This window comes from Dasypus novemcinctus, chromosome 13, assembly GCF_030445035.2.
Source record: "Dasypus novemcinctus isolate mDasNov1 chromosome 13, mDasNov1.1.hap2, whole genome shotgun sequence".
In the NCBI taxonomy this organism is placed as follows: Eukaryota; Metazoa; Chordata; class Mammalia; order Cingulata; family Dasypodidae; genus Dasypus; species Dasypus novemcinctus.
The window spans coordinates 97,610,118-97,635,590 of record NC_080685.1 but is presented as its reverse complement, the minus strand read 5'-3'; the positions used below and the strand labels follow the sequence as shown (position 1 = coordinate 97,635,590).

Here is a 25,473-nt window from a genome sequence, read left to right as displayed (position 1 = left end):
TCTTTGTGGAGGAAATGATTCAATTCATAACACATGCTTTGCCTCTTCCAGCTTCTTATGCCTGCTAACATTCCTTGGCTTGTGGCTGCATTATTCCAATTGCTGTCACATTACCTTCTCCTTTTCTGTAGTCAAATGTCCCTCTGCCTCCCTCTTATAAGAACACCTGTGATTTGATTTAAGGCCTACTCAGACCATCCAGGATAATCTCCCTATTTCAGGAGCTTTAACTTAATCACATCTGCAAAATCTCTTTAGCCATATAAATTTACATTCACAGGATCCAGGGATTATGACGTGGATATTTTGGGGGCTATTATTCACTTTCTCCTTTGTCTCTCTCCTCTATGATGAGGGCAGTAATGGAATCTATTTTGTTCACTACTAGACCCCCCTTCCCAGGATAATGTCTGGCACATAGTGGGTATTTTTAAGAAGGTTTGTTGATTTAATGAATTCTACTTGTCCTACTTTCACTACTCCCCAGTTTCATTGCTTTATTTCTTTTAAGCATAATTATAAGAAGAGCCTTCCAAGAATGCTCTAAGATGTTTTTGAGGCTTCCTGAGGTTTACTTAGGGGCAATAATGCTTTGTTCTGAGGCCTTTATCTTCCAGTGTCTTCAGGAAACATCTTGCACTATCTCTTGATACTAGGCTCTGAGTCCATTATCCTGTAAACATTATCTTTTTTCCCTCCAATGTGCATCATCTCATGTCTGCTCAAGTTGAGGCTCCTCACCAGATTGCTGATGGCTTAAGTTAATACTCAAGGAGGTCAACCAGAAGGGCAGTATCAACGTCTATTTTAGTGTTCATCGGTCCTCTTTCATCTTTCTAGATCACCCTCAGTATTCCCTTAGTTTTCTCAGTTGCTGATCCTATCTCCACCAAAGACTAGGCACTTTTGCAAAGTGTAAAATCAGAATCTGTTAATAAGACAGAAACCAGCAACCGCTCTCTTTGGCATGCCCTGTTCAGCTCAGGGACATCAGTATGTCATACTTATCTTAGTTTGCCAGAGGCTGCCTATGCAATAATACCAGAAATGAGTTAGCTTTTATAAAGGGGATTTATTTGGGGGTAAAAGATTACAAGGCTGCAGGAATGTCCAAATCAAGGTATCATTGGAGATGCTTTCTCACCAATGGTCAGCTGCTAGCAGACCCTGGAGTCCTGCCATGTGGTGAGGCAAGATGGCGGGTCTGCCAGTCTCTCTGTTACTTTCTCCTGGAGCTCAGCTGTGCATGATTGGGCATCTCTCCCTGGGCCTTGTCTCCGTGAGCCTCTTGGGACTTCTCTGACTTTCTGTAGCTGTAAGGGGAAGCTGGAGTCCTCTTTCTCACATGGTTGGGTCAAAATGGCAGAGTTCCCTTTTCAATGTGTCTTTCACTCTGAGTGTTCTCAGTTTATATCAGACCCAGCAAGAGGGTGGAGACCCAACCTGAGTCATGCCTCACTGAAGTAGTCCAATCAAAAGCAATCTAATCAAGGTCCCTTGTCGTAGTCTGCCACAGGGCTAGTGATGCAAAGTACTCGAAATAGGTTGGCTTTTATAATGGGGGTTTTATTTGGGATACAATCTTACAGTTTGGAGGCCATGAAACATCCAAATCAAGGCATCAGCAGAGATGCTTTCTCACCGAAGATCAGCTGGTGGTGACCCTGGCATCCCCCCCACATGGATATCAGGCAGGGTGGTGGGTCTGCGGGTCGCTCTCTAGTTTCTCCTTGAACTCAGTTGTGGCTGGTCGGTAATCTCTCCTCAGGTCTTGGCTCCTTGAGCCTCTGGGGGCTCCTCTCCTTGAACTCAGTTGTGGGCCAATCCTGGGGTCCTTTATCTCACATAGCTGTACCAAATATGGCAACTTCCTTTTTCTCTGTGGGTCTCTCTCTCTCTGTTCCAAATCAAGGCACCATCAGAGATGCTTTCTCACCAATGGTGAGCTGTTGGAAGAGCCTGCAGTCCTGCCACGTGGCAGCATTTATATCAGACCCAGCAAGAGGGCAGAGACCCAAGCTGTATCGCGCCTCACTGAAACAGTCCAATCAAAAGCCTTAAATCCATTTCCTATTAAGTAACCTAATCAAAAACCCTCAACCAAATTTAATGCAATCAAAGGGCCCCACACCCACAGGAATGGATTAATTCAAGAACAATCTCTGTCTGGGATTTACAAAATTCAAACTGTCACATTCCTTAATTGAGTCTAATGTGATCAAAGGGTCTCTTAACTGAATCTAACCAAAAGACCCCCATACGATAGGCTTTAATGCACAGGAATGGGTTAGCTTAAGAACATAGTTTTTGGGGGTCCACAAAAGACTCAAACCAGGACACCACTCCTTACTGGTGTGATATCAAACTTCAGAGAAATAACAGGTTCTAAGGCCCTGTTGAACAGGATGGCTGTTTTCATGTGGGTTACATTCCTTGAGGATGAAGAAATTCAGGAATATTATAGCAATAAAAATGATATAAAATCATCAAATATTTGAAGGGTTCAGATATCCATATACAAAAGAATGAAGTTGGACCTGGACTCTCCCTCACACCATATACAAAAATTAAATAAAAATGGATTAAAGACTTAAACATAAGATCATAATCTTTAAAACTCTTAGGAGAAAGCAGAGATGTAAATCTTTGTGACCCTGGTTAAGGGAATGATTTCTTAGATATGGCACTAAAAGCACAAGCAGTAAAGGAAAAAATAAACTAGATACCATCAAAATTAGAAACTTCTATGCTTCAAAGGATAACATCAAGAAAATGAAAAGCCACTGAATGGGAGAAAATTTTTGCAAATGATATTTGTAGTAAGAGACTTGTATTTAGAATATATAAAGAATTCTTACAAATCAATAATAAAAAGACATAATGTATTTTTTAAAATGGGAAAAGGATATGAATAGAAGTTTCTCTAAAAAAGATATACCTATAGCCAATAAGCACATGAAAAGATGTTCAGCATTATTAGCTAACAGGTAAATGTAAATAAAAAATCACCGTGAGGGAAGTGGACTTGGCCCAGTGGTTAGGGCATCCGTCTACCACATGGGGGGCCCGCAGTTCAAACCCCAGGCCTCCTTGACCCGTGTGGTGCTGGCCCATGCACAGTGCTGATGTGCGCAAGGAGTGCCGTGCCACGCAGGGGTGTCCCTCGCGTAGGGGAGCCCCACGCACAAGGAGTGCGTCCCGTAAGGAAAGCTGCCCAGGACGAAACAAAGTACAGCCTGCCCAGGAATGGCGCCGCACACACGGAGAGCTGACACAGCAAGATGATGCAACAACAAAAAAACAGATTCCCATGCTGCTGACAACAATAGAAGCAGACAAAAAGAAGAACACGCAGCAAATGGACACAAAGAACAGACAACCGGGGTGGGGGTGGGAGAGAGAAATATATAAAATAAATCTTAAAAAAAAAATCACTGTGAGACACCACTCCACACCCACTAGGACGGCTATAATTTTAAAAAGTGGATAATAACAAAGTATTGGTGATGATGTGGAGAAATTGGACACTCATACACTATTTGTGGAAATGTGAAATGGTGCAGCTGCTTTGGAAAACAGTTAGGCAGTTCCTCAAATGATTAGACATAGAGTTACCATATGATCCAGAAATTCCACCTCTAGGTATATGCTAAAGAGAAAGGAAAACTTATGTCCGTGCAAAAACTTGTACATGAATGTTCATAGCAGCATTATTTAAAATAGCCAAAAAGTGGAAACAACCCAAATGTCCAGCAACTGAATGAGTAAAGTGCAGCCTGCCCAGGAAAGACGCCACACACATGGAGAGCTGACACAACAAGATGATGCAACAAAAAGAGACACAGATTCCCGTGCCACTGACGACAACAGAGGTGGACAAAGAAGAACACGCAGCAAATAGACACAGAGAACAGACAACTGGGGTGGGGAGTGGGGGGGGGGGGGAGAAAGGGGAGAGAAATAAATAAAATAAATCTTAAAAAAAAAAGATTAAGTTTTTCCTTGTGTTGAAGAGAAATCTGCCTTCCCATAACTTTTACCCTTGGATATAAATTTGCCAATTTCCCCTCTATAAAAGTGGCAGAGCTCAGAAGTAACCATTATTTGTTTTCAAGATAAATGTCCTCTCATCATATTCTGCCATCAGCCGTTAAATCCAAAGCTTGGGGAGCAGATATGGCTCAAGTGGTTGAGTGCCTGCCTCCCACATGGGAGGTCCTGAGTTCAGTTTCTGATGCCTCCTGAAAAAACAAAAACAAACAGCAAGCAAACAAATGGGAAAACCAACTCAGGGAAGCCAATGTGGTTGGGTGGTTGAGCGCTGACTTCCTACATACGAGGTCCTGGGGTTCAATCCCTGCTCCTCGGAACCTAAAAAAAAAATTCCAAAGCTGTCTCAGTTGGTGCCTTGTCTTTCCCTTTATACCAAGTGCTACATCACTATGATGGCCAATGTCCATAACGTCACATTTTGTCTTCTGGAAAATGGTTATTTATTGAACACCTTCTATACCAAGCAACTTTCCTTAACATCTTTTAGCTTCTGATTGCTATGATCAAAGAAAAAAACGTTTTTCTTTCTAAAAATCTTTATTAAGCACTTTAAAGAGTTTCCATAATCCCTGACTTCAGATTGCTTCAAGTAATTGGGGAGATAAGATTTATACAAAAAACATGCGGTTTGAGATTTTAAATCCTCAATAGGCAAATCGTGGAGTTTCTTGAAGGACGGCCTCTGAAGATGGGACTAGCACTGGTATGTGGGCTCCTGATTTATAATGCAGCGATGCACAGCCCTCTCGTGGGTCTGTAAAGTAACATGGAAAGGGAGGTGGAGGCCATGGCTCCATTCAATCAGTGTACAAATATAATTTGGGTGCCTATCATGTTTCCAGGCACATTTTAGATGTGGGGGGTGTTACAGTGAATAAAACAAACAACAAAAACATATGCATTTGTTAATTAAGATTAAGAAGGAAGTGAGTAGAACAAAGTTGATTTGGTACATGTTACATTTGAGATGCCTATTAGTCTTTCAAGTAGCTTCCTTTAAAAAATTAGTCATGGTCTCTGGAGGTACCTGTAGAGCACTTGTGAGTGGAAAACATCACATGGTGCAAATAAAGAATTCATGTCAGAGAAGAGGATGTGGCTCAAGTAGTTGGGCACCTGCATATCACATGGGAGGTCCTGGGTTTGGCTTCCAGTGCCTCCTAAAGACTATCAAGACAAGGAAGACAGCAAGCTGACATAATGGGCTGGTCCGGCGAGCTGATGCAACAAGATGATGCAACAGAGAGATACAACGAAGAAACACAATGAGAGACACAACAAGCAGGAGTGGAGGTGGCTGAAGCCACTGGTCGTCTCCCTCCCACATGGGAGATCCTGGGTTCGGTTCCAGCACCTCCTGAAAAAAAGATGAGCATACAATGAGCAGACAGCAAGCACAAACAATTGAGAAGGGATGGATAAGAAAGAAAAATAAATCTTTAAAAAAAAGAATTCATGTCATACTTATTTGAGATGTGTCTAAATTAACATGAAAACTGACAACATGGGAAAAGTTAGTAAGAAAAATATGAGGACAGTCAAGGAGACCCTGGCCGTGGAGGGAGTGAGTGTAGAGAAGTTGGGCTTGGCTCCACCTCATGGACATCCTTATCTCTTAGTTCTCTGCCCAGGCGTAATCTATTATTTTCTGTCCCAGCCCCTTGTTGTTTTCTTCTTCAGTCTTACCATGATTGTCATGGCTGAATTTCTCTGGGAATATCTCCCCTGCCTTCAGGACTGCACACTCTCAAGAGGGAGAGACCATGTCTGTCCTGCTCACCATGGCATCCTCACTGGCTTCTGGGAGGGTGCCTTTGTGGTTGATAATCTTTGGTCTTCCTTCACTTGTAGACACATCACTAATTTTTCCCTGTTTCACGTGGCTCTCTCCTGGTGTTAGTGTCAAATTTCACTCTTCTTGTAAGGCCTTCAGTCAGACTGCATTTGCTGTGCTTTAAGACCCGCCCTAATCCAGTACGACCTCATTTTAACTTGATTACATCTACAAAGGCCACACTCCCAAATAAGGTCATAGTCACAGATTCCAGGTGGATGTGGATTTTTTGGGGGGTGCATTATTCAATCCAGTAGAGAGGTGAATGATGTTGTTTTCAATTTTTTTTGATGAGTTTTCAATTTTTTTTTAAAGATTTATTTATTTCTCTCCCCTTTCCCCCTGCCCCGGTTGTCTGTTCTCTGTCTGTATTTGCTGCGTGCTCTTCTTTGTCCGCTTCCGTTGTCAGCGGCACGGGGATCTGTGTTTCTTTTTGTTGCGTCATCTTGTTGTGTCAGCTCTCCGTGTGTGTGGCGCCATTCCTGGGCAGGCTGCACTTTCTTTTGCGCTGGGCGGCTCTCCTTACGGGGCGCACTCCTTGCGCGTGGGGCTCCCCTATGCAGGGGACACCCCTGCGTGGCATGGCACTCCTTGCACGCATCAGCACTGTGCATGGGCCAGCTCCACATGGGTCAAGGAGGCCCGGGGTTTGAACCGTGGACCTTCCATGTGGTAGACGGATGACCTATCCACTAGGCCAAGTCTGCTTCCCAGATGAGTTTTCAATTTAATAGGGTATAAGATGCATACACATGAGAATTTAGTAATATAGAATAGCATATGGCAAATTCTAGATGAATAAGGTGCATAGTCAATTACTCTGTTAGGAGTTTATGGTGGGTTGAATATAGAAATTGGGCATGAGTTGAGTACTAAAGAATGGGTAGCTTCTGAAGAAAGGAGGGAGGGAGAGATGGGGGGCAGGGTGTTTGGTGTATAGTGTCCCTGACTGATTCCCACACAGTCCTCAGCCACCAATGCCTCTTTTTTTTTTTTTTAAGGAATGAAATTCTTTTTCTTTTTTAAGATCTTTTTTCCCCTGCCCCCGCCCTGTTTTTGCTGTTTTTGCTGTCTGTCTCCATTCGCTGTTTTTGCTGTCTGTCTCCATTCTGTATTTATTTCTTTTCCTTTTTTTTTTTTTTTGTCTTCTCATCTTTCTCCTCTGGGCTTCACTGGGATTCGATCCTGGGGACCTCTGATGTTGAGAGAGGTCCCCTGTCAATTGCACCCCCTCAGTTCCTGGTCTCTGCTGCGCTTCACTTTGACTCTCCCCTTGTCTCTCTTTTGTTGCATCATCATCTTGTATGGGCGCTGGCTCACTGCGCAGGCACTGGCTCACCACACGGGCACTCACATGAGCACTTGGCTCCCATGCGGGCACTCGTGTAGGTGCTCGGCTCACCACGTGGGCACTGGCTCCCCGCGCAGGAATGCTTTCTCTTCTTTTTCACCAGGAGGTCCCAGGGATTGAACCTGGGTAAGCACAGGCTTTATCACTTGAGCCACATCTGCTTCCTCCAATGCCTCTTCTTTCTTCAGGATCTAGTGGCTTCTTCAGGGCTGTTGTGCTTCCCATCCCCCAACACTATGAGCTAACTCTGGCTGGTCACTAGGATTTGTCATGCCATTTTCATGTCACTCTTAATCATTGCCATTGTAGCTCTGCTCTTTTTTTCCCCATGAATACCTAGCTGCTTAAGAAAAAAACACATGTAAAAATACACTTATTGCTGAGTGCTGAATAAATATTTGTTGAATGAACACATGTGGCCAGGAGCCTTTCTCGACCACTTGGATGGCCCCTTTCCAGATATTTTGTCTCTGCTATAGGCCTGGGGAGCATTTAAAAACTGAGGAGTTGTAACCTCATTCCAAATCCTGGTATAATGATTGAGAAGCTGCTTTCTCAAATTTTCATTTAACAAAGATTTGTTGCATACCTCCTCTATCAGAGGATTTACACTGACTTCAAGGAGCTTGGAGTCGAGTATTGTGAGATTCATGTAAACAAATAATAAAAACATGTTAAGTGTTGAATTACGTATGGAGTGGTCTGTGAACACTGTAGATGGAGGAATTGCCTGTCGTAGTGTGCTGGAGAATGCTTCTAAAGTAGAGAAAAGGATGTTGGAATTGAGTCTTGAAAGACAAGTTGCATCCTCTGGACAGACATGGTTGGGTGTGTGTGTGTGTGTGTATGTGTGTTAATTAGGGCTTTCCAGAGAAACAGAATTGACAGGAGATCTCTCTCTCTCTCTCTCTCACACACACACACACACACTTTCACTATTGCGTTCTCCCACTCTCTTGCTCTGTCTCTCTCATCTATCTATCTATATATCCATCTAGCTACATACTCAAATATTAAAAAATTTATTATAGGAATTGGCTCATGCAACTGAGGGGATTGGCAAGTTCAAATTCTGTAGGGCAGATCAGGTCAGGTCACAAGTTGGAAACTCCAAATGAAGGTGATGTTGAACTTCCCAGGAGAAGCTGGCTAGCTGAGGTAGAAATATAACTTTTCTTTTTGATTTCTGAACCCCTCAATTCTATTTTAAGACCTCCAACTGATTGGATGAGAAGCTTCCCCTCACTGTTGAGGGCAATCGCCTTTTTTGATTGAGATGCAATGTCATAAAAGTAATCAACTGACTACAGATGCTAATCTACCTACAAAATACCCTCACAGTGACAACCAGGCCAGTGCTTACTTGACAAAACAACAAGACACAACAAGTCAGACAAGTTGACACATGAAATGCACTACCACAGGGAATAACAAATTGAATAACAGGTGCAGAAGTGGTGTGACCTGGGAAAATTCGCTGGGTTTAGGGAACTAGAGTAAAAAGTAAGAGCAGAAGGCTGGCCAGAGATAAGGTGAAGGGCTGGATTTGGATATGCCAGTCAGGAAATCCCATACTCATCCAATAAAGGCTCTAAAATAAAATATACTATGCCAATTAGCCAGCTAGTTGATTTAAGAGATTTCTCCTGGCTGGAAATTCCAATTATCTTCCATTATATTCAGTGCATGTAATATAGTCTTTTTTCCTTTCTTCCTTCACTTCCTCCCTTCCTTCCTTCCTTCTTTCTTACTTTCATCAATTTTATTGAAACATATTCATAAACCATACAATTCATCAAAATGTACAACCAATGACATATGTTGTGCATTTATCACATCAATCAATATTAGAGCATTTTCATTACTCAAAAAAAGAAAAAGAAATGATGCAAAAGTACAGTACACCTTGTAGTTACCTCTCAATCTCTCTATCTGTCCCTTGTCATACATTACTGCTAATCTATTTCCATCACTATAATTTATTTATATTTTGCATAGATGGAGTCAACAATATGTAATACGTAGTCTATAAAGAGGTTTACAAATTCTTATTAATGGAAAATCACGTTCCTTTCAATTTCACACTGAACAGATATTTCAAGAAAATTGGCCCATCTATACATTGCCAAATTATTAGCATTCTGGTGATGCACACATACCTCTGTTCAGCCCTGGGTAAAGGTCTCTCCCAGGTAAAAATGGCATTAAAAATATTAATTTCTGAGATTCCCCAAAGAGGCTAAGTTCACACAAAAACCAAACTTGTAAAGAATAGAAGATTGTCAATTAATTACCTGTTCTGCATGCCAGAACCTATTGGGTATCTTTTTTACTAAATTCTTAGGAGTCAAAGTTCAAACCTGATTGTCCCTGCGTTAGAGCCACCATTTTCTCCGAGGTATTCCAAAACAGCAGGGACTCCCATATTCTACCCTGAATTTCTGTACACACCCTCACTCTTGTTGAACAGGTCTCTGAATTTTGTGTTCAGATAGTCTTTCTATGCATTCTAAAGTCGATTTTAAACCTCAAACGATTACTGTGAGTATCCACTGCTTTTGAATCAATTCTTCTCTTCTGGGCTGTTGGACATAAGGCAAATGATTTATCAATTCTGTGTTTGTTTCCTCATCGAAAAGAATAATTTCTGCTTTATCGATTGGTGTTGAGGAATGAACGAAATAATATATGTAAAGTGCTTAAAACAATCCTGAAGTACAGTAAGCCCTTTCCGCACAACCATCACAGACAGGGTCATTTTTCAACACTGCACTCAGCTCCCGCTAAATCCTCAGCTCCGCCCCGCCCAGCTCAGGTTTCCGGAATCTGAGCGAGGAGGGCGTTGTGCAGAAGCCAAAGTGCAAAGGTCAGAAGGCAGTGGCTTGAGACGGTGTGCAAAGGAGTCTCAGGAGAGGTCCAAGGACATCGGTTACCTTGGCGACCGCAGCTAGAGGGATAAACTTACCAAGACGCGCCCGCTGCAGCTCTTTCCCCGCCGTGGTGGACTGGGCTTAGCGCAGCCCTTTTCTCCCCAGAGGTTTAAGGCGGAAGCCAACCGCGACGCCAACGCGGTTGCCTAGCAATACGTTTTTCCCAAGATGCCTAGTGTGTTGTGTTCCTCTCAGCCAATCAGAGAGGCGGAGTCGCCTCACCGCCGGCCAATAGGCTGCGAGAACAGGGCCCGCGACGGTTAAACGGGGCTGCTGGGCAGTGCGGTTTGGAGGGGCCTGCGGGTAGGTGGCGTGGCTCTGCGGCTGCGGCACGACTTGCAGGAGGCAGCACGAGTCCCACGGTGGATCCAGCCATGCCGACCCGGGTGGAGGACTTCGACGTGCTGTACACCATTGGCACAGGTTCTTACGGCCGCTGCCAGAAGATCCGGAGGAGGAGCGACGGCAAGGTGAGAGCGGGACTGTCCCCGCCCCTGCCGCGGCTGCGCCCGCGGGGGTGAGCGCCCTTCGCCGCGGGCGGGAAGTGAGAGACCCGGGGTGGTGGCTATCGAAGCCTGGGTGCCAGGAAGTCAGCAGTCTCCCCCAGTAGCCGCGTCGCTCCAGGGGTGGGACACTGCGGCTTTATACTGATGCCCCCTCCCCCTTTTCCTTTCTCCCGTTTCTTGCTTTCCTCTGCTTGGACCTGCCGATGGCCTTCCCTTGGTGATAGGTCGCTACCTCTGACAACCCTCTCAGAAGTAAGACAGGGGCAGGACCACCAGAACCTGAGCTTTGTGTCTCGCAACCAGAACTCATGTAAAATACTCATTATTAGGATTATGGGATTCGTATTTTCCGATGTGTGCAGGTAAATTACAGAAGGACGCAATGGAGAGGAAACTGACCGGCAGCCCTTTGGGCGGAGCATTACTAAGGTCTCTCCCGTGTGGGAAAGCTCGGGCGCTTGGGCTGTCAGAACGGTTAGGGCACTTTGACTAAAATACCTTTTTGCAACCTCCTGCTAAACAACTGAGGATGGGAGCTTGGAGGTGGGGTGGGCTAATGTGCCCTCTCCCCCCACAGTGGTATCATTTACTGCTTAAAAAGTAGAGGGAGATTATGCAAATAAAAGCAGGTTTCCTTAAGTATATTGAACTAAATTAGAGGATAATGATCTTGCCTGCAGGACCTAGTTGATAGGAAGGTCGTTTTTAAACTTCAGAACTTTCTTTGTTTTGAATATAATGAGTTTACTCACATCTTGGAAATTCTTATTTCAGATATTAGTTTGGAAAGAACTTGACTATGGCTCCATGACAGAAGTTGAGAAACAAATGCTTGTTTCTGAAGTGAATTTGCTTCGTGAACTGAAACACCCAAACATCGTCCGTTACTATGACAGAATTATTGACCGAACCAACACAACACTATACATTGTAATGGAATATTGTGAAGGAGGGGACCTGGCGAGTGTCATTACAAAGCGAACCAATGAAAGGTAAATGCAGTCTTTTAAGTGTGAACTGAAAATGGATCTAGTTTCACTTCTATGAAGCCTCTTGTTTTAGGATCTGGGATGAACTGATTTCCTAGCAACATGGAAGAGTGCTCTTGTATTTGTTAGATAGGTCCACCAGTGCTTCAGAAAACATTTTAAGTATCAAAATAATAATTTATCTTCCTATTTGCATCCTTTAAAAGGTAGATAATTCACATCATTGTATCTTTGTAATGATTTAAAAAAAATTTTTTTTAATTTTTAATTATTTTTAAAGAAGCTTTAGAATATATAAATGTCACATCAAAAATACAGAGGCCAGCTCAGGAGTGGCGCCACGCACATGGAGAGCTGACGCAGCAAGGTGATGCAACAAAAAAGAGACACAGTTTCCCAGTGCCACCTAACAATACAAGCAGACACAAAGGAACATGCAGCGGATGGACACAGAGAGCAGACAATGAGGGGGACAGGGAGAGAAATAAATAAAAAAATCTTAAAAAAATATGTAGATATATATATATAGAGAGAGAGAATCCCCATATGCACCCCCCACGCACACTTTTCCCCATTAACAACATTTCATTAGTGTGGTAAATTTGTTAGAATTGATGAACACATATTGAAGTACTGCTACTAATTGTTGTCTATAGTTTACATTATGGTTTATACTTTGCACTTCACAATTTATTTATTTATTTTTAAACATTTATTTATTTCTCTCCCCCTTCCCCCCCACCCCAGTTGTCTGTTCTCTGTGTCTATTTTGCTGCGTCTTCTTTGTCTGCTTCTGTTGTTGTCAGCGGCACGGGAATCTGTGTTTCTTTTTGTTGCGTCATCTTGTTGTGTCAGCTCTCCTTGTGTGCGGCGCCATTCCTGGGCAGGCTGTACTTTCTTTCCCGCTGGGTGGCTCTCCTTATGGGGCGCTCTCCTTGCGCGTGGGGCTCCCCTACACGGGGACATCCCGGCGTGGGACGGCACTCCTTGCGCGCATCAGCACTGTGCATGGGCCAGCTCCACATGGGTCAAGGAGGCCCGGGGTTTGAACCGCGGACCTCCCATGTGGTAGATGGATGCCCTAACCACTGGGCCAACTCTGCCGCCACAATTTTATAGATTTGGACAAAATGTGTAATGGCCTATAGCTGTCATTGCAATGTCATGCAGGACACTACCAGTGTTCCCCAGATGCCCCATGTTATACCTCTTCTTCCCTCTCCTTCCCTCTCCTTCCCTCAGAACCTCTGGTGACCACTGCCTTTACAGTGTTGCAAGGTCTTCCATTACTAGAATAATAATAAGTCTACTTTAGTCCATAGTTGCATTCCCCCTTTATGATCATTCCTCAGTCTTGAGGATTTGGGGATGGTGATGCCCACTCTGCTTCTGATTGAGAGGGAGCTTAGATCCTGTGGGGCAGATGGGTAGAACTGTGTTGCTTGTAGTTGTCGATACTCTGTTTTTTCGCATGGACGTGGTCAGTCATCATCCTTTTGTTAGTTGTCCTGGGCGAGTCTGATGAACTGGAGAGTAGGTGTTGGCTGCAACTCTGCTGAGATTCAGGGCCTAACCAGTATATGAACAGCCAAAAGATTTAATGTTCTGGGACACGTATTTAACAGGTATAGTGCTAATTATAGGTTCAAATAAAAGGGGCGTAAGAACCGTGTGTAGGAAAATTATAAATAAGTCCAAATCTGATACACTGGGGGGATAAGTTATCTTATATTACAAGGTAAGGCCCACTGACAGGGCGCCAAATTCCTGGGGTTGTCTGCCCTGCCTAGAGTGTCTAGATGTCTCTAGAGCCCTCGCGAGCCCTCCTCCTTTATAATGATTTTATTCAAAAGTTTTGTGTATTGTGTAACTCTGCTTTGGTTTCAGACAATACTTAGATGAAGAGTTTGTTCTTCGAGTGATGACTCAGTTGACTCTGGCCCTAAAGGAATGTCACAGACGAAGTGATGGCTGTCATACCGTGTTGCATCGGGACCTGAAGCCAGCCAATGTCTTCCTGGATGGCAAGCAAAACGTCAAGCTTGGTGACTTTGGGCTCGCTAGAATATTGAACCATGACACAAGTTTTGCAAAAACATTTGTTGGCACACCTTATTATATGTCTCCTGTAAGTACTACAGAATTCTGCTATTTCTTTTTAATATCTTAATGCTAAGTATTTGAATGCAGGGAAATTGCACTTTATTTGTTTGTTGTTTTGTTTAATAGGATCCACATGCCAATAATTAATAATCCTGTTTCATTTTAAACTGATATTTTTCCAAATGGGTCCACTGGGTCATTAAATTCCTTTACATCAGCAGTTCAAGTCATGCTTTTATCAAATGACTGCCATGAGGAAGTGGACTTGGCCAAATGGATAGGGCGTCCACCTACCACATGGGAGGCCCGCAGTTCAAATCCCGGGCCTCCTGACCAATCTGGAGCTGGCCCAGGCACAGCGCTGATGCACGCAAGGAGTGTCCTGCCAGGCAGGGGTGTCTCCCATGTAGGGGAGCCCCACACGCAAGGAGTGCACCCCATGAGAGCCGCCCAGTGCGAAAGAAAGCTCAGCCTGCCTAAGAATGGCGCCGCACACACGGAGAGCTGACACAGCAAGATGACTCAACAAAAAGAGACAGATTCCCGGTGCTGATGATAAGGATAGAAGCAGTCACAGAAGAACACACAGCAAATGGACACAGAGAGCAGACAACTGGGGGAGGAAGGGGAGAGAAATAAATAAATATGTAGATGACTAGCATGTGTTAAGCTTGGGATTACAAAGAGGAAACAGACTTTGTCCCTGCCCTCAAGAGCAGTGTTTCCCAAACTGTGGGTCCTGGACCATCCTCATCAGACTCATCTGGGATGCTTGTTTAAAAATGCAGATTCCTAGGTCCCAAACTCAAATCCAGATGAATTAGAATTTCTGGGCAGGTCCTTGGATGCTCCTTTTTTTTTAAATGAAAAAAAAATTTATTTTTTATTTTGAACTCTGCTTATTTTTTTATATTATTTTTTTAGGAGGTAATGGGGATTGAAACAGGGACCTTGTACCTGGGAAGCAGGTGCTCAACTACCGAGCTACACCCATTCCCCTGGACTCTGCATTTTTGAGGAGCTTTCTAGATGATTCTTGTCCTAGGAGGTTGGGATTCAAGAGGCTCATTTCAGATACATTATTTGACAGTATCTACTTTCTGTTTCTTGGTAACATTTTCCCTTGAAGAGTCTACCCACTTTATTTATTCTTTTCTTCTATTGCTAGATATTTTGTTTCCAAAACTTTTTACATTAAAAGGAGCACTGCTATGTTTATCTTTGTCTAAATTATTCTTTCTTCATGGTTTATTTCTTTGGTGTAGCTTTCAAAATGAAACTGTTATGTCAAAGGGTCTGAACAGTTTTTCCCTTTCATTAGATATTGCCTGATGAGTTTAAAAAGCTTGAATCAATAGCTATACCACCAATATGTTAGTATATGAAATCTGAATTGGTAAAGACAGACATATTTATGCTTAATTTTTGGGGGGTTCACGGACATTTCTAGGATTTTCCAAATCATTTTTCTTTGTTAACAGATATGATTATGGTATGAAACTCTGTAAAATAGTGATTTTGTTTTTGACTAAGATTAGACAAGGCTCGAACAGTTACCATTTTCTCACTGGATCAAATTCCAAACATGAGTCATTAGCATAAAGGAAAATTATCCAGAAGCGGTTCTGGGAAAATGTGAAACCTGCTCAATCCCTTTGTCCTGTTTGCCCTTGTAATTAGATCAGTTCAGCCTTCTCTGGGGCTTTGATTGTCAGAAAGTGATATCCGGCTCACCTGAACTTTAAAACATAAAACACTAACCAGGCTCCTGGAAATTTTGATACCTCGGTGCCCTCTCTTGAGAATAACAGCTATGGTAAATTGTTGTTACGAGGGGAAGAAAGGCAAACAATGAAAAAGTACATAATGAAAATTTTAGTGACTGCTGTGGTTTATATAGGGACTAAGGAAAAGATATGTAAATGAATAAGTCAACTAGTCTTTTTTGTCTATACCATTTAAATGTGGGCTTGGTATATGTTTTGATTATTCTCACATTTTCTCTGGTTCTTTTAAAACAGATTCTGGATTATGACTGCCTTGAGAGCAGAGGTCTCTCATATTGACCTTTGACTTGTCAGTACCTAGCTTGTAGTAGACACTTCAACATTGATGAGTGGGACGGGGTGGGGCTAGGGAATGGAAAGTTAAGGCGTAAAATGTATGGGGTTCCTATTTGGAATAATGGAAATGTTTAGGTAGTAGATGGTGGTGATTAGCAGCACTAATGTATCTGAATATGATTCAAAGGGGAGATGGTAGAATGTATATTTGGTAACAGTATTAAAAATTTTTTTTTAAGTCCATGGAAGCATTCACACAAAAAGTGAACCCTAAGTTAAACCATGGACTTCAATTAATAGTACAAATACAAAAATGGGCTATCTTTAATTGTAATAAATGTTCCACACAATGCGAGGTGTGGGTGGTGGGGTGGTGTATGGGAATCCTGTCTTTTATGCTTGATTGTTCTTAAACCCACAACTTCTCCAATAAAGAAAAAAAACAGTGAGTAAATATAAGTGAAAAGGTAACGTGACAAAGCATATTAGGACAAGACCATTGCCTTTTTTCCGTGATAAATTTGAAGATAAAGCAGAAGGTACCAAGTTTTGTAATTGTGATACAAAACCTGTCACAAGCTGAACCAACTCTTTGAATTTGAAATTTTTGTTGTAAGTATAAAATGTTTATATTGAATAATTTTTGTTCTTTTTTTTTTTTTCAGTGAATAGCACTGAACTTTGAGGTTCCATTTGTCTCTAAGATAATTTGATGTCTTAAAACAAAATTAACTCTTAACACCTCTATGACCTTACCCTTTTCCTCCTAAGGAACAAATGAATCGCCTGTCCTACAATGAGAAATCAGACATCTGGTCACTGGGTTGTTTGCTGTATGAACTATGTGCACTAATGTAAGTAGAATAAAAATAACCCCCTTTCCCCCTTTGGTTGGTTTAGCTTTTTAAGCAGCCATGCTAATGAAACCCTGTTCAGTCTGAAAGAATTGTACCTTGGGTTAAAATTGAGATGCTGAGGTTGAGAAACCCAGCTATAGAGGGACACTCCAGAAGTAGAAACATAAATACAAACCAAACCAGAGTGTTGGTTGTGCTTTTGATTTGATTTCTAATATATATTTTCATTTTTACATTTGTGGTTCCTTTTTTTCCCCAAGGCCTCCATTTACAGCTTTCAATCAGAAAGAACTAGCTGGAAAGATCAGAGAAGGCAAATTCAGGCGAATTCCATATCGTTATTCTGATGAATTGAATGACATTATTACAAGGATGTTAAATTTAAAGGTAAAGGTTATATTGTCTGTTTTTACCTCTCAATTATATGCTGGGGTATGTGTTCTCTTGCAGAGTCATGGAGACTGAAAAAACATTGGCTAGTTATATTTTCTTAGTTATACTCTGTTAATACAAGTGAAAACATATGTAGATTTGGCAAATTGCACATCCTTTGCTGGTCTACCTTCTGTGCTTTATTTCTCCTCCCACTCTCTGCCATGCTAACAGATGGTCGATAACAAGAAAAGCTTGCTAAAAGGATCCAAATCCCTGGTAACTCTTGTCCTTGCCTACCTCAGAGTGGCAGGTGGTATGGGATGGGAACAGATACACGAATTTATTATGCTGCCTCTAGCTCTAACTGAGAGATTAGAGACCAGAGAAGGGGTGATCTAAGAAAAAGAACTGGAGAAAGAAATAACTTGAAAAGAGAGATGGATTATTTAGAATGTTTGGCCACGGCATAGGGAGTTAGATGCTCTGGGGATCAAGCTGGTGTCAGAGCAGAAGGAGATGGCTGTAGGATCACCAAGAAGGAGAAACAAGAGGATTGAAGGTTGGTGAGAGAGCATCCTGCTTATTATGTTTAGAGAGGCAAAAGTATCACTGCCTCTAAAACAGACCCTAGCAGCTCTCCCAAGCACCAGCCCAAGATGTGCCCAAGTACTTCAGGGATTAAGCCTTCTTAGAAACGTTAAAGGGGATAAAAGAGCATTAAAATTTACATTACCTTGTGGGTCCAGAACCTCCTGAGCTAAAGTCACCATTAACTTAAAATTGCCCAGATGTTTTAAGACCCATCCATAAAAGGGGTGCTTGCCTTGGAAAGAGATGTGCGTTTTAATGTAACTGCCCTCCTAGGATGAGCATTCTGTAACACTGAATATTTTCCTCCAGGATTACAATCGACCCTCAGTTGAAGAAATTCTTGAGAATCCTTTGATAGCAGACTTGGTTGCAGAAGAGCAAAGAAAAAATCCTGAGAGAAGAGGGCGACGCTTAGGAGAGCCAGAAAAGTTGCAAGATTCCAGCCCTGCAGTGAGTGAACTGAAACTAAAGGAGCTGCAGTTGCAGGAGCGCGAGCGAGCTCTCAAAGCAAGGGAGGAAAGACTGGAGCGTAAGCCTGAACTGGGGGTGGGAGCAAAGGAGAGCAGCAGGCGGGTAGTTTTGATGTGTGTGAGCAATTATTTGAACAGATTATGTTATATGTGAATGTGGCAACGTTCTTACAAACACTTGAAAAAAACAAGTATAAACTAAAAAACCAGGCTTACTGCACCTTTGGGTTTGACTTCTTTTTTTGGAGGTGAATTGCTAGCCATTATGTTGGTCCCTAACTTTGATGGCCCTAACACAGTAGCCATTATACTTTGCTATAGAGTTACTCTTTTTTTTCCCCTCTTTTAAAACCCTAAAGTTTTCCAATTGTAAAGGAAGGTTTTGGGATTTGCTGCCTTCCGTAATAAAAATCATTACTTCTTCCTTCTGAAATCCTACAGCTTGTAGGATTAGATATGTTCAGGCAATTCAGTAGAAAATATTAGGTACAAGACCTTTTAGGTTTATAAATAATACTCTGATGGATATTAACACTGATTGATGTGATAGGGGTATTAACTGCATGGGTGCTAATAATTTTAAAAAATATTCATTAATTAGGGAAGTTGCGAGCTTACACAGCAATCAGGCATAATATGCAGAATTCCTGTATATCACCCCTCCACCAACACCTTACATTGTTGTGGAATATTTGTTACAGATATGAAAGAACATGATCAAACTATTACCACTAAATGTGGTCCATAGCATATACTAGGTATATTTTTCCCATACATCCCTGTTATTAACACTATGTTGTCAGAGTTCATGAGAAAACACTCTCATGTTTGTACTATTAACCATAGTCCATCTCCCAACACATGGTTCACAGTGACTAGTCATTTTTTTAATAAATTTTTATTTTTTTATTTTTAAAGAAGATTTAGATTACATAAATGTTACACAAAAAATATAAGGGCTTCCATATGCCCCTCTCCGCCTCCCACCCACACTTTCCCACATTAGCAATATCCTTCATTAGTGTGGTACATTTGTTAGAATTGATGAACCCATATTGAAGCATTGTCACTAACCGTGGACTAGTTTACACTCTGTCTGGCACAATTTTGTAAGTTACAACAAAATATACAATGGCCTGTATCTGTCACTGCAGTGCCATGCAGGGCAAATCCAGTGTCCCGAAAATGCCCCATATTAAACTTATTCTTCCCTCTCCCATCCCTCAGAACCTCTGGTGGCCACTGTCTTTACATCAATAAGAGTTCTTCCATTGCTAGAATAATAAGTCTACTTTAGTCCATTTTTCATTCCCCAATCTTGAAAAATTTGGGATAGCGATGCCCACTCTGCCTTTAATTGAGAGGGGGCTTGGATCCCATGGAGCAGATGGATGGTACTGTCTTGCTTAGTTGCAGACTCCTGTTCCTTGGGATGAGGTTGGCATCATCATCTTGTTAGCTGTCCTGGGTGAGTTCAGTGAACTGGAGAGTAGGTGTTGCAACTCTGCGGAAATTCAGGGCTCAACTGGCACATGGATGGTTTATGTTTCTGGGACATTTATTTATCAAATATAGTACTAATTATGGGTTCAAATAAAAGGGGCAGAAGAGCCATGTGTAGAGAACCTATAAATGAGTCTAACTCTGTTACACTGGGGAGCATAAATTCCAAAGTAAAACCCACTGACAGGGTGCCGAATTCCTGAGCCGTCTGCCCTGCTTATAGGTTCTGGATGTCTGTAGAGCCCTCAGGAGCTCCACTATTTGAGGCACTGTTTAGTGTGGCCATCACTGAGATCCTACTGAGACTTGTATAAGTGTAACCCTAGAATGGCCTCCTGAGTCACTTTGAAATCTCTTAGCCATCCTCCAAGGTTTTAGAGTTATTTAAGGTAGCAACAGCAATGAGGCTTTTCATTTTAATACTGGGAGACCAGAGGTGGAGCTGCAACTTTGTTTCTTAACACTTCATGACTCACCCAATTTCAGTTCTACAGCTTTATGCCCAATGCATGCTTTATAATTTTAAAAATTTTCTATTTTTTTTTGTAGCATCCAATGCATTTGTTGATGTTTTTCATCCTAAAAATTTTAAAATATTGGGTAGCACTATAAGATATGCTTACTGTACAGGAACAACAGATGTTTCCTGGAAATCTTTTTTTTTTTTTCATACTTTTGTTAAAAGCATTCTGTAGAAAGTAAAACAAAACTTGTTTTTTAAAACTTTCCCCAGTGTCTTATAATTTCATGTAGCAACTGAAATCTGAACACTTTCTGAACACTAGGCCTTAAGTAAATGATAATGCTGTTACTAAGCCAGAGAACTAAAACTCCTGAGTTGTGATTTGCTTCCTTCTATTTGGGTGCTATCATTTAACCAGAAGGAAGTTTTATATTATGAGACCAGATGGTTCTCTGAAAATGAGCTGTTGCCAGTTCCAGTGGAGAGGAGAGATGACTTTAGTGTTTAGTTTTTCCAAGTGAGTTAGTATCCCAACAAGATGACCAAAGGTTGAAGCTAAGTCTGTACCTGTGCATAAGCCACACTTAAGACACATGCTAAAACAGGGAATGTAAACTAGCATGATCAAGTTGACCGGGGCATCCATTAAGAAGCCGTTCACATACTACTCAGTAGTGGTCAGGCGTGCTAGTCTTAGCAGTGAGACAATACGGTAAGATTAGCAAATGCGAAATGTTTATACATACCCAAAGCCACTTGTTAAGTATTTTCTTCTCTTTTCTATTCCTCTTTTAAAGAGAAGGAGCGTGAGCTTTGTGTTCGTGAGAGACTTGCCGAGGATAAATTGGCCAGAGCAGAAAGTCTATTGAAGAATTACAGCCTGCTAAAGGAACGGAAGCTCCTATCTCTGCCAAGTAGTCCAGGTATGAGAATCCATTCAGTAAAGACATCGGTGGCACAAATGAAGAAATGTGCACAAGTGTCCCTGTGAAGAGGGCTTTGGTAGCCCATTTTATTTGCAAAGTCTCAAATTTTTAAGATGAATTTCATTGACTATATGTGTTTAATGGAAGGACGTGTTCTGTTATAGCAATGATTTGTTTACTGGGTTGATAAACGTGGGCAATGAATTATAATGATATCCCTTTGATTTTATTTACCTTATTAAATTACAGGTTTAGAACATTAAAAAATATACCCTATGCATTTCAGATTTTTGGGGGGTATGTTATCAAAAAATCTGTATTTCTGGATTCTTTTCAAGCAAAAATCCTTACATTTTAATACTGCTTTATCTCATCCTTCATTGAAAGTCTGGCTTAAAAGGTATGAGAAACCATATGCAGAAGAGGCCATCTTTTTTGAATCTTTGCTAAGACCCATTCAAGTTGAAAAGTGTATTTGCTAAAATTTGGATTGTACTTTATCTACATATGCTCTATATATTTTGTTCTTTTTTCCGAGGCTCATATGTAGACAGGCGGCTCTCTCAGGCCTGCCCGTGTGTTCCACCACTCTGCTCTAGTGAGACACGGTGTCGTGTAGATCTGGGAACTGAAGCCTGATGTTTTCTCCATTCCATAGAAACTCTAAATCTAATTTAATCTACTGGATATTTAAGATCCTGGAAAATGCAAAGTGTTAAACATGTTTTCTCTTGATTTTTTTTTTTTAATACAAATTATTTTGAAAAGATTTTGTTTGTTTTAAAAATTGAGTATTTGATTTTTCAATGAAATTTAGACAGAGTTCTTATGACTCCTTTGTACCATGTAGGATAGCATATATTGAGGTTGTAATCTTCATCTTCAGTAAATTGAGAATCTGGTCACTTCAGTGAGCATGGCAGCACTTTATAAATGGAACAGACAAAAAAAAATTATTTAGTTTGATGATTTCCAATGACTTTATAGTGAATAAGTGATGGAAATAAATGAAAGTAGTGATGGAAGTAGGTGAAGTAAAAACAAGAATTATATAAAACTTTGGCTTCATCTCTTAAAATATTTTCTTTCTTTTCCTAAATATGGCTAACTACCATTTCAATATTTTTCTGATATTTATTACAGCTTTTCTTGGAGTCCATGCTGCCACCCATAAAGACAAAATAGGTTTAAATCATGATCATGGTAAGAGAGCTAGGAGAGGATTTTACTTGGGCAGGTTTGATGCCTCAAACCCATTGCAAAACCTTATTGAAGGCCCTATTAGGGATTGTTCTTCTAGGTAAAAAGTTTGTTTACATCTTGCCTTGAATAGTCTTGGAGCAAAAGATGAAAATAGCTAGATAAGGATGATGTGTTTCACTTTATGGGATCCATAGATAGGTACTTAAATGAGCTGTAGAATCTAATACCCACTGGGGCTAGGGGAATTTTAAAGTCCTCAATATTGAAAGTACTGGGTGTGTTAGAGCCTTAAGCTATGAAATAAAGCAGTGGGCACCGGGATGAACTTGGGGCAATTGAAAACATCCTCTTCCCATCCTTGGGCTACAAAATTCGGACAAGAAAACATCGTAAGTATATCAAGATCATCGCAGTAAATGGCAGCATCTTTTTAAAACTCTTCTTAGTCTATTTAATGACATACCAATCTAAAAAATTTTTTTTTAAATGAGAGAAGTTGTAGGTTTACAGAAAAATCAAGCATAAAATAAAGAGTTCCCATAGACCACCCTATTAACACCTTGCATTAGTGTGGTACATTTGCTACAATTCATTAAAGGACATTTTTATAACCTTACTATTGTTTACAATAGGGTTCATTGTATTATACAGCCCTTTTTTAAAAGTTTTTATTTCAATAACATATATATATAACCTTAAATTTTCTCTTTTAACCACATTCAAATATATAATTCACTGCTATTAACTACATTCACAGTGTTGTGTTACCATCACCACCATTCATTGCCAAAACTTTACAATCAACCCAAATAGAAACACTATTTGTTAACTCCCCCTTCCCTATAAATATCAAATATCTTTCTAAACATTTTCCTTTCTTGTAAAACGATCCCGTTAGTAAGATAATATTGGTTAGGCATACCTCGTTTTATTACAGGTTCCCAGCTTTCAAATGTGAACTGAACAAGTAAATGAATATGTTTCGATAAGTTGAAGTCCTGTTCAAGTAACTCAAAACCCTTTTTTTCTTTCTTCTTTCTAAAGAACTTCTCGATCTTTCCTCCACAATAATTAAGAAGAGAGTTCACTTCAGTGGGGAAAGCAAAGAGAATGTCACAAGGAGTGAGAATTCCGAGAGTCAGCTGACCTCCAAGTCCAAGTGCAGGGACCTGAAGAAGAGGCTGCATGCAGCCCAGCTGCGTGCTCAGGCCCTGTCGGACATTGAGAAGAACTATCAGCTCAAAAGCAGGCAGATCCTGGGCATGCGCTAGCGGCGCAGGGAGACAGCGTGGATGGTACTTCCCATCACCAGCCCCGTCGGGACTGATTGAGCTGCTGTAGCTTTATGTACTTGGTTCTGTGAGCCCTGCCTTTTTCTATATTAAACGTGAGACTTTGGAATTGCTTTTGCTATTCAACCACAATTGTACAAAATGCCCACAACTTTCCCTTTTTTTCACTCACTAGTAGCTGAGAATACTTTATAGGAAAAACAATGGTATTTTCCTGGGTTTTTAATCCTGTGGATGAGTACCACTAGGAAGCTAAAATGTCACATCCTAAGTCTTGATGGGGAGGGAAAATAATGCTAGGAAAAAATTATTTATCTGGAAGCGATACTTACTGAGAAGTTTTCAATGGCTGAGTATTGTGCTTATAATTGCCAGTCTAGATTTAAAATTGAAGTCTGGATTTTGAATGTTCTTGAACTTAGAAAACCTAACTGGATACCAGTGGGTCACTGATAACATGACATCTTGCTTCTAAATAGCCCATTGCTCTATAGTGAAGTGTTCTACTTGATAGTATATGAGCTGATGCCCTTAGCCCCCTCTTTCTCACTAAATAAAAGAGTTCTTTAGTTTTCCTATATTTAGGTCTCTTTCATTTATCGAGCTCTCAGTTGGAGGGAGTCTGTATGTGATTCAAAGGCTTTGGAGGGTGGAAGAGAACATGGGTCTGATGCCTGAACATCTCTGTGCTCCAGCTCTGATGGCTCGCTCTGACCCTCCTCACTAACTCAGGTACACTAGTGGACCTTGACTGGGGCGGGGCGGGGGCAGTTTTGCTTCCCAGGGAACACTTGGCAATGTCTGGAGACATTTTTGCTTGTCACAGCTGAGGTGAGAGGGTGCTGTTGACCTCTAGTGGGTAGAGGCCAAGGGCTGTGGCTAAACGTCCTACAGTGTACCAGACAACCACCCCCCTGCCCCCCACAAACGTCAATAGGGCCACTCTGGAGGCACGATATGTGCCATACTAGGTTTTTGGTTTTTTTTAAGGCGGTACGCGGGATTGAACCTGGGACCTCGTACACGGGAAGCAGGTGCTCACCACTGAGCTACACCCGCGCCCCACAATGCTGGTTTTGAATGCAAATATCAAAGCTTTTAACTTGTATGTGGAATCACTGAGATTGCACACTTTGTATTTTGCGGTTCCTGGAGGGTGTCTGGAGCTGGCCAGAAGAGACAAACTCACAAGCCTGCCTCGGGAAAGTGGGAAGGAGGAGGGGAGGAGCCCTCCTGCCACAGGCACGGGCCGGGCAAGGGAGCACTTGCGGGCATGGGATACTGGCCAGGGAGTGCCGGCCCTCGGTGCGGGTGCTTGCTCGGGTCCCCTCCCTCTGCCGGGCCCCGGGCAGGGATGGGGTCTGGGGAAGTCCAGCCCCAGGTCCACTGCCCAAACTCACGGCACATCGACGACCCCCGAGGATCCCCAACCCTCCAAGCCTGGGACTTGCCTGACACTTGGGTCAGGGGGAGGCGAGAGGCCAAGACATGGCACAGACCGGGCCCGGACCTGCCGGTGGGGTGGACTCAGGTGCCGTCGTGCCCCTCCCGGAGATGCTCTGGGTCATGGGCACCCAATCCCGACCTTCCCCTTGCAGGCCCCTTGTGGGGGTGAGGAGGGGATGCCAGGTCGGATCTGGGCGCTGGGCAGGGGAAGGAGGCAGGCCCATGCATGCACCACTGTCCCATGGACTTCACTTGCAAAACACAAGTTCCAACACAAAATTGTTCAGAATTTCAAGGTGGCTACCACAGAGCATTGAACCCCAGCGCCGGGTCCTTCCTGAGTGTGGGAATCCAAAACTCCAGGCCCTGTGCACAGGCCCTTTTCCCAAATTAGAACACAGTTTCCATTTAAAATTCTGTGTGACCTGCTGGGTAGTTTCTCCAGTCTTCCCCATCCCAGACTCCACCTTCATTTTTATTCATTCTTTATTCAGTTAACATTTGTTGAGCACTTCTCT

At 42.1% G+C, this 25,473-nt stretch overlaps 1 protein-coding gene and 1 long non-coding RNA gene across 3 annotated transcripts; one reads left to right on the top strand and one right to left on the bottom strand.

The window, feature by feature from the left end:
* Positions 1-1,550: 1,550 nt before the first annotated feature.
* On the bottom strand, positions 1,551-10,365 carry LOC131273089 (uncharacterized). Its single transcript, XR_009180235.1, has 2 exons — positions 10,204-10,365; positions 1,551-5,410 (listed from the first exon to the last, which is right to left on the bottom strand). It is a non-coding gene; the product is annotated as an uncharacterized lncRNA (long non-coding RNA).
* NEK2 (NIMA related kinase 2) lies at positions 10,303-24,089 on the top strand. 2 transcript variants are annotated; one of them, XM_004481007.4, is made up of 9 exons: positions 10,303-10,638; positions 11,449-11,666; positions 13,551-13,791; positions 16,601-16,683; positions 16,947-17,073; positions 17,962-18,181; positions 20,886-21,011; positions 22,158-22,217; positions 23,262-24,089. In XM_004481007.4, the coding sequence occupies exons 1-9, from the start codon at positions 10,543-10,545 to the stop codon at positions 23,486-23,488; spliced, it is 1,398 nt and encodes a 465-aa protein (XP_004481064.2). In that variant the 5' UTR covers positions 10,303-10,542; the 3' UTR covers positions 23,489-24,089. The 2 variants fall into 2 exon arrangements, with proteins under 2 accessions (XP_004481064.2, XP_004481065.1); XM_004481008.4 differs by lacking the exon at positions 22,158-22,217.
* Positions 24,090-25,473: the final 1,384 nt, after the last annotated feature.

Bases quoted from the DNA above. Each gene is read 5' to 3' on its own strand.
- NEK2 (XM_004481007.4), top strand. From the start codon at position 10,543: ATGCCGACCCGGGTGGAGGACTTCGACGTGCTGTACACCATTGGCACA. The intron at 17,074-17,961 runs GTAAAGGTTATA...ATTTTCCTCCAG, and splicing joins CAAGGATGTTAAATTTAAAG to GATTACAATCGACCCTCAGT. The intron at 22,218-23,261 runs GTAAGAGAGCTA...TTCTTTCTAAAG, and splicing joins AGGTTTAAATCATGATCATG to AACTTCTCGATCTTTCCTCC.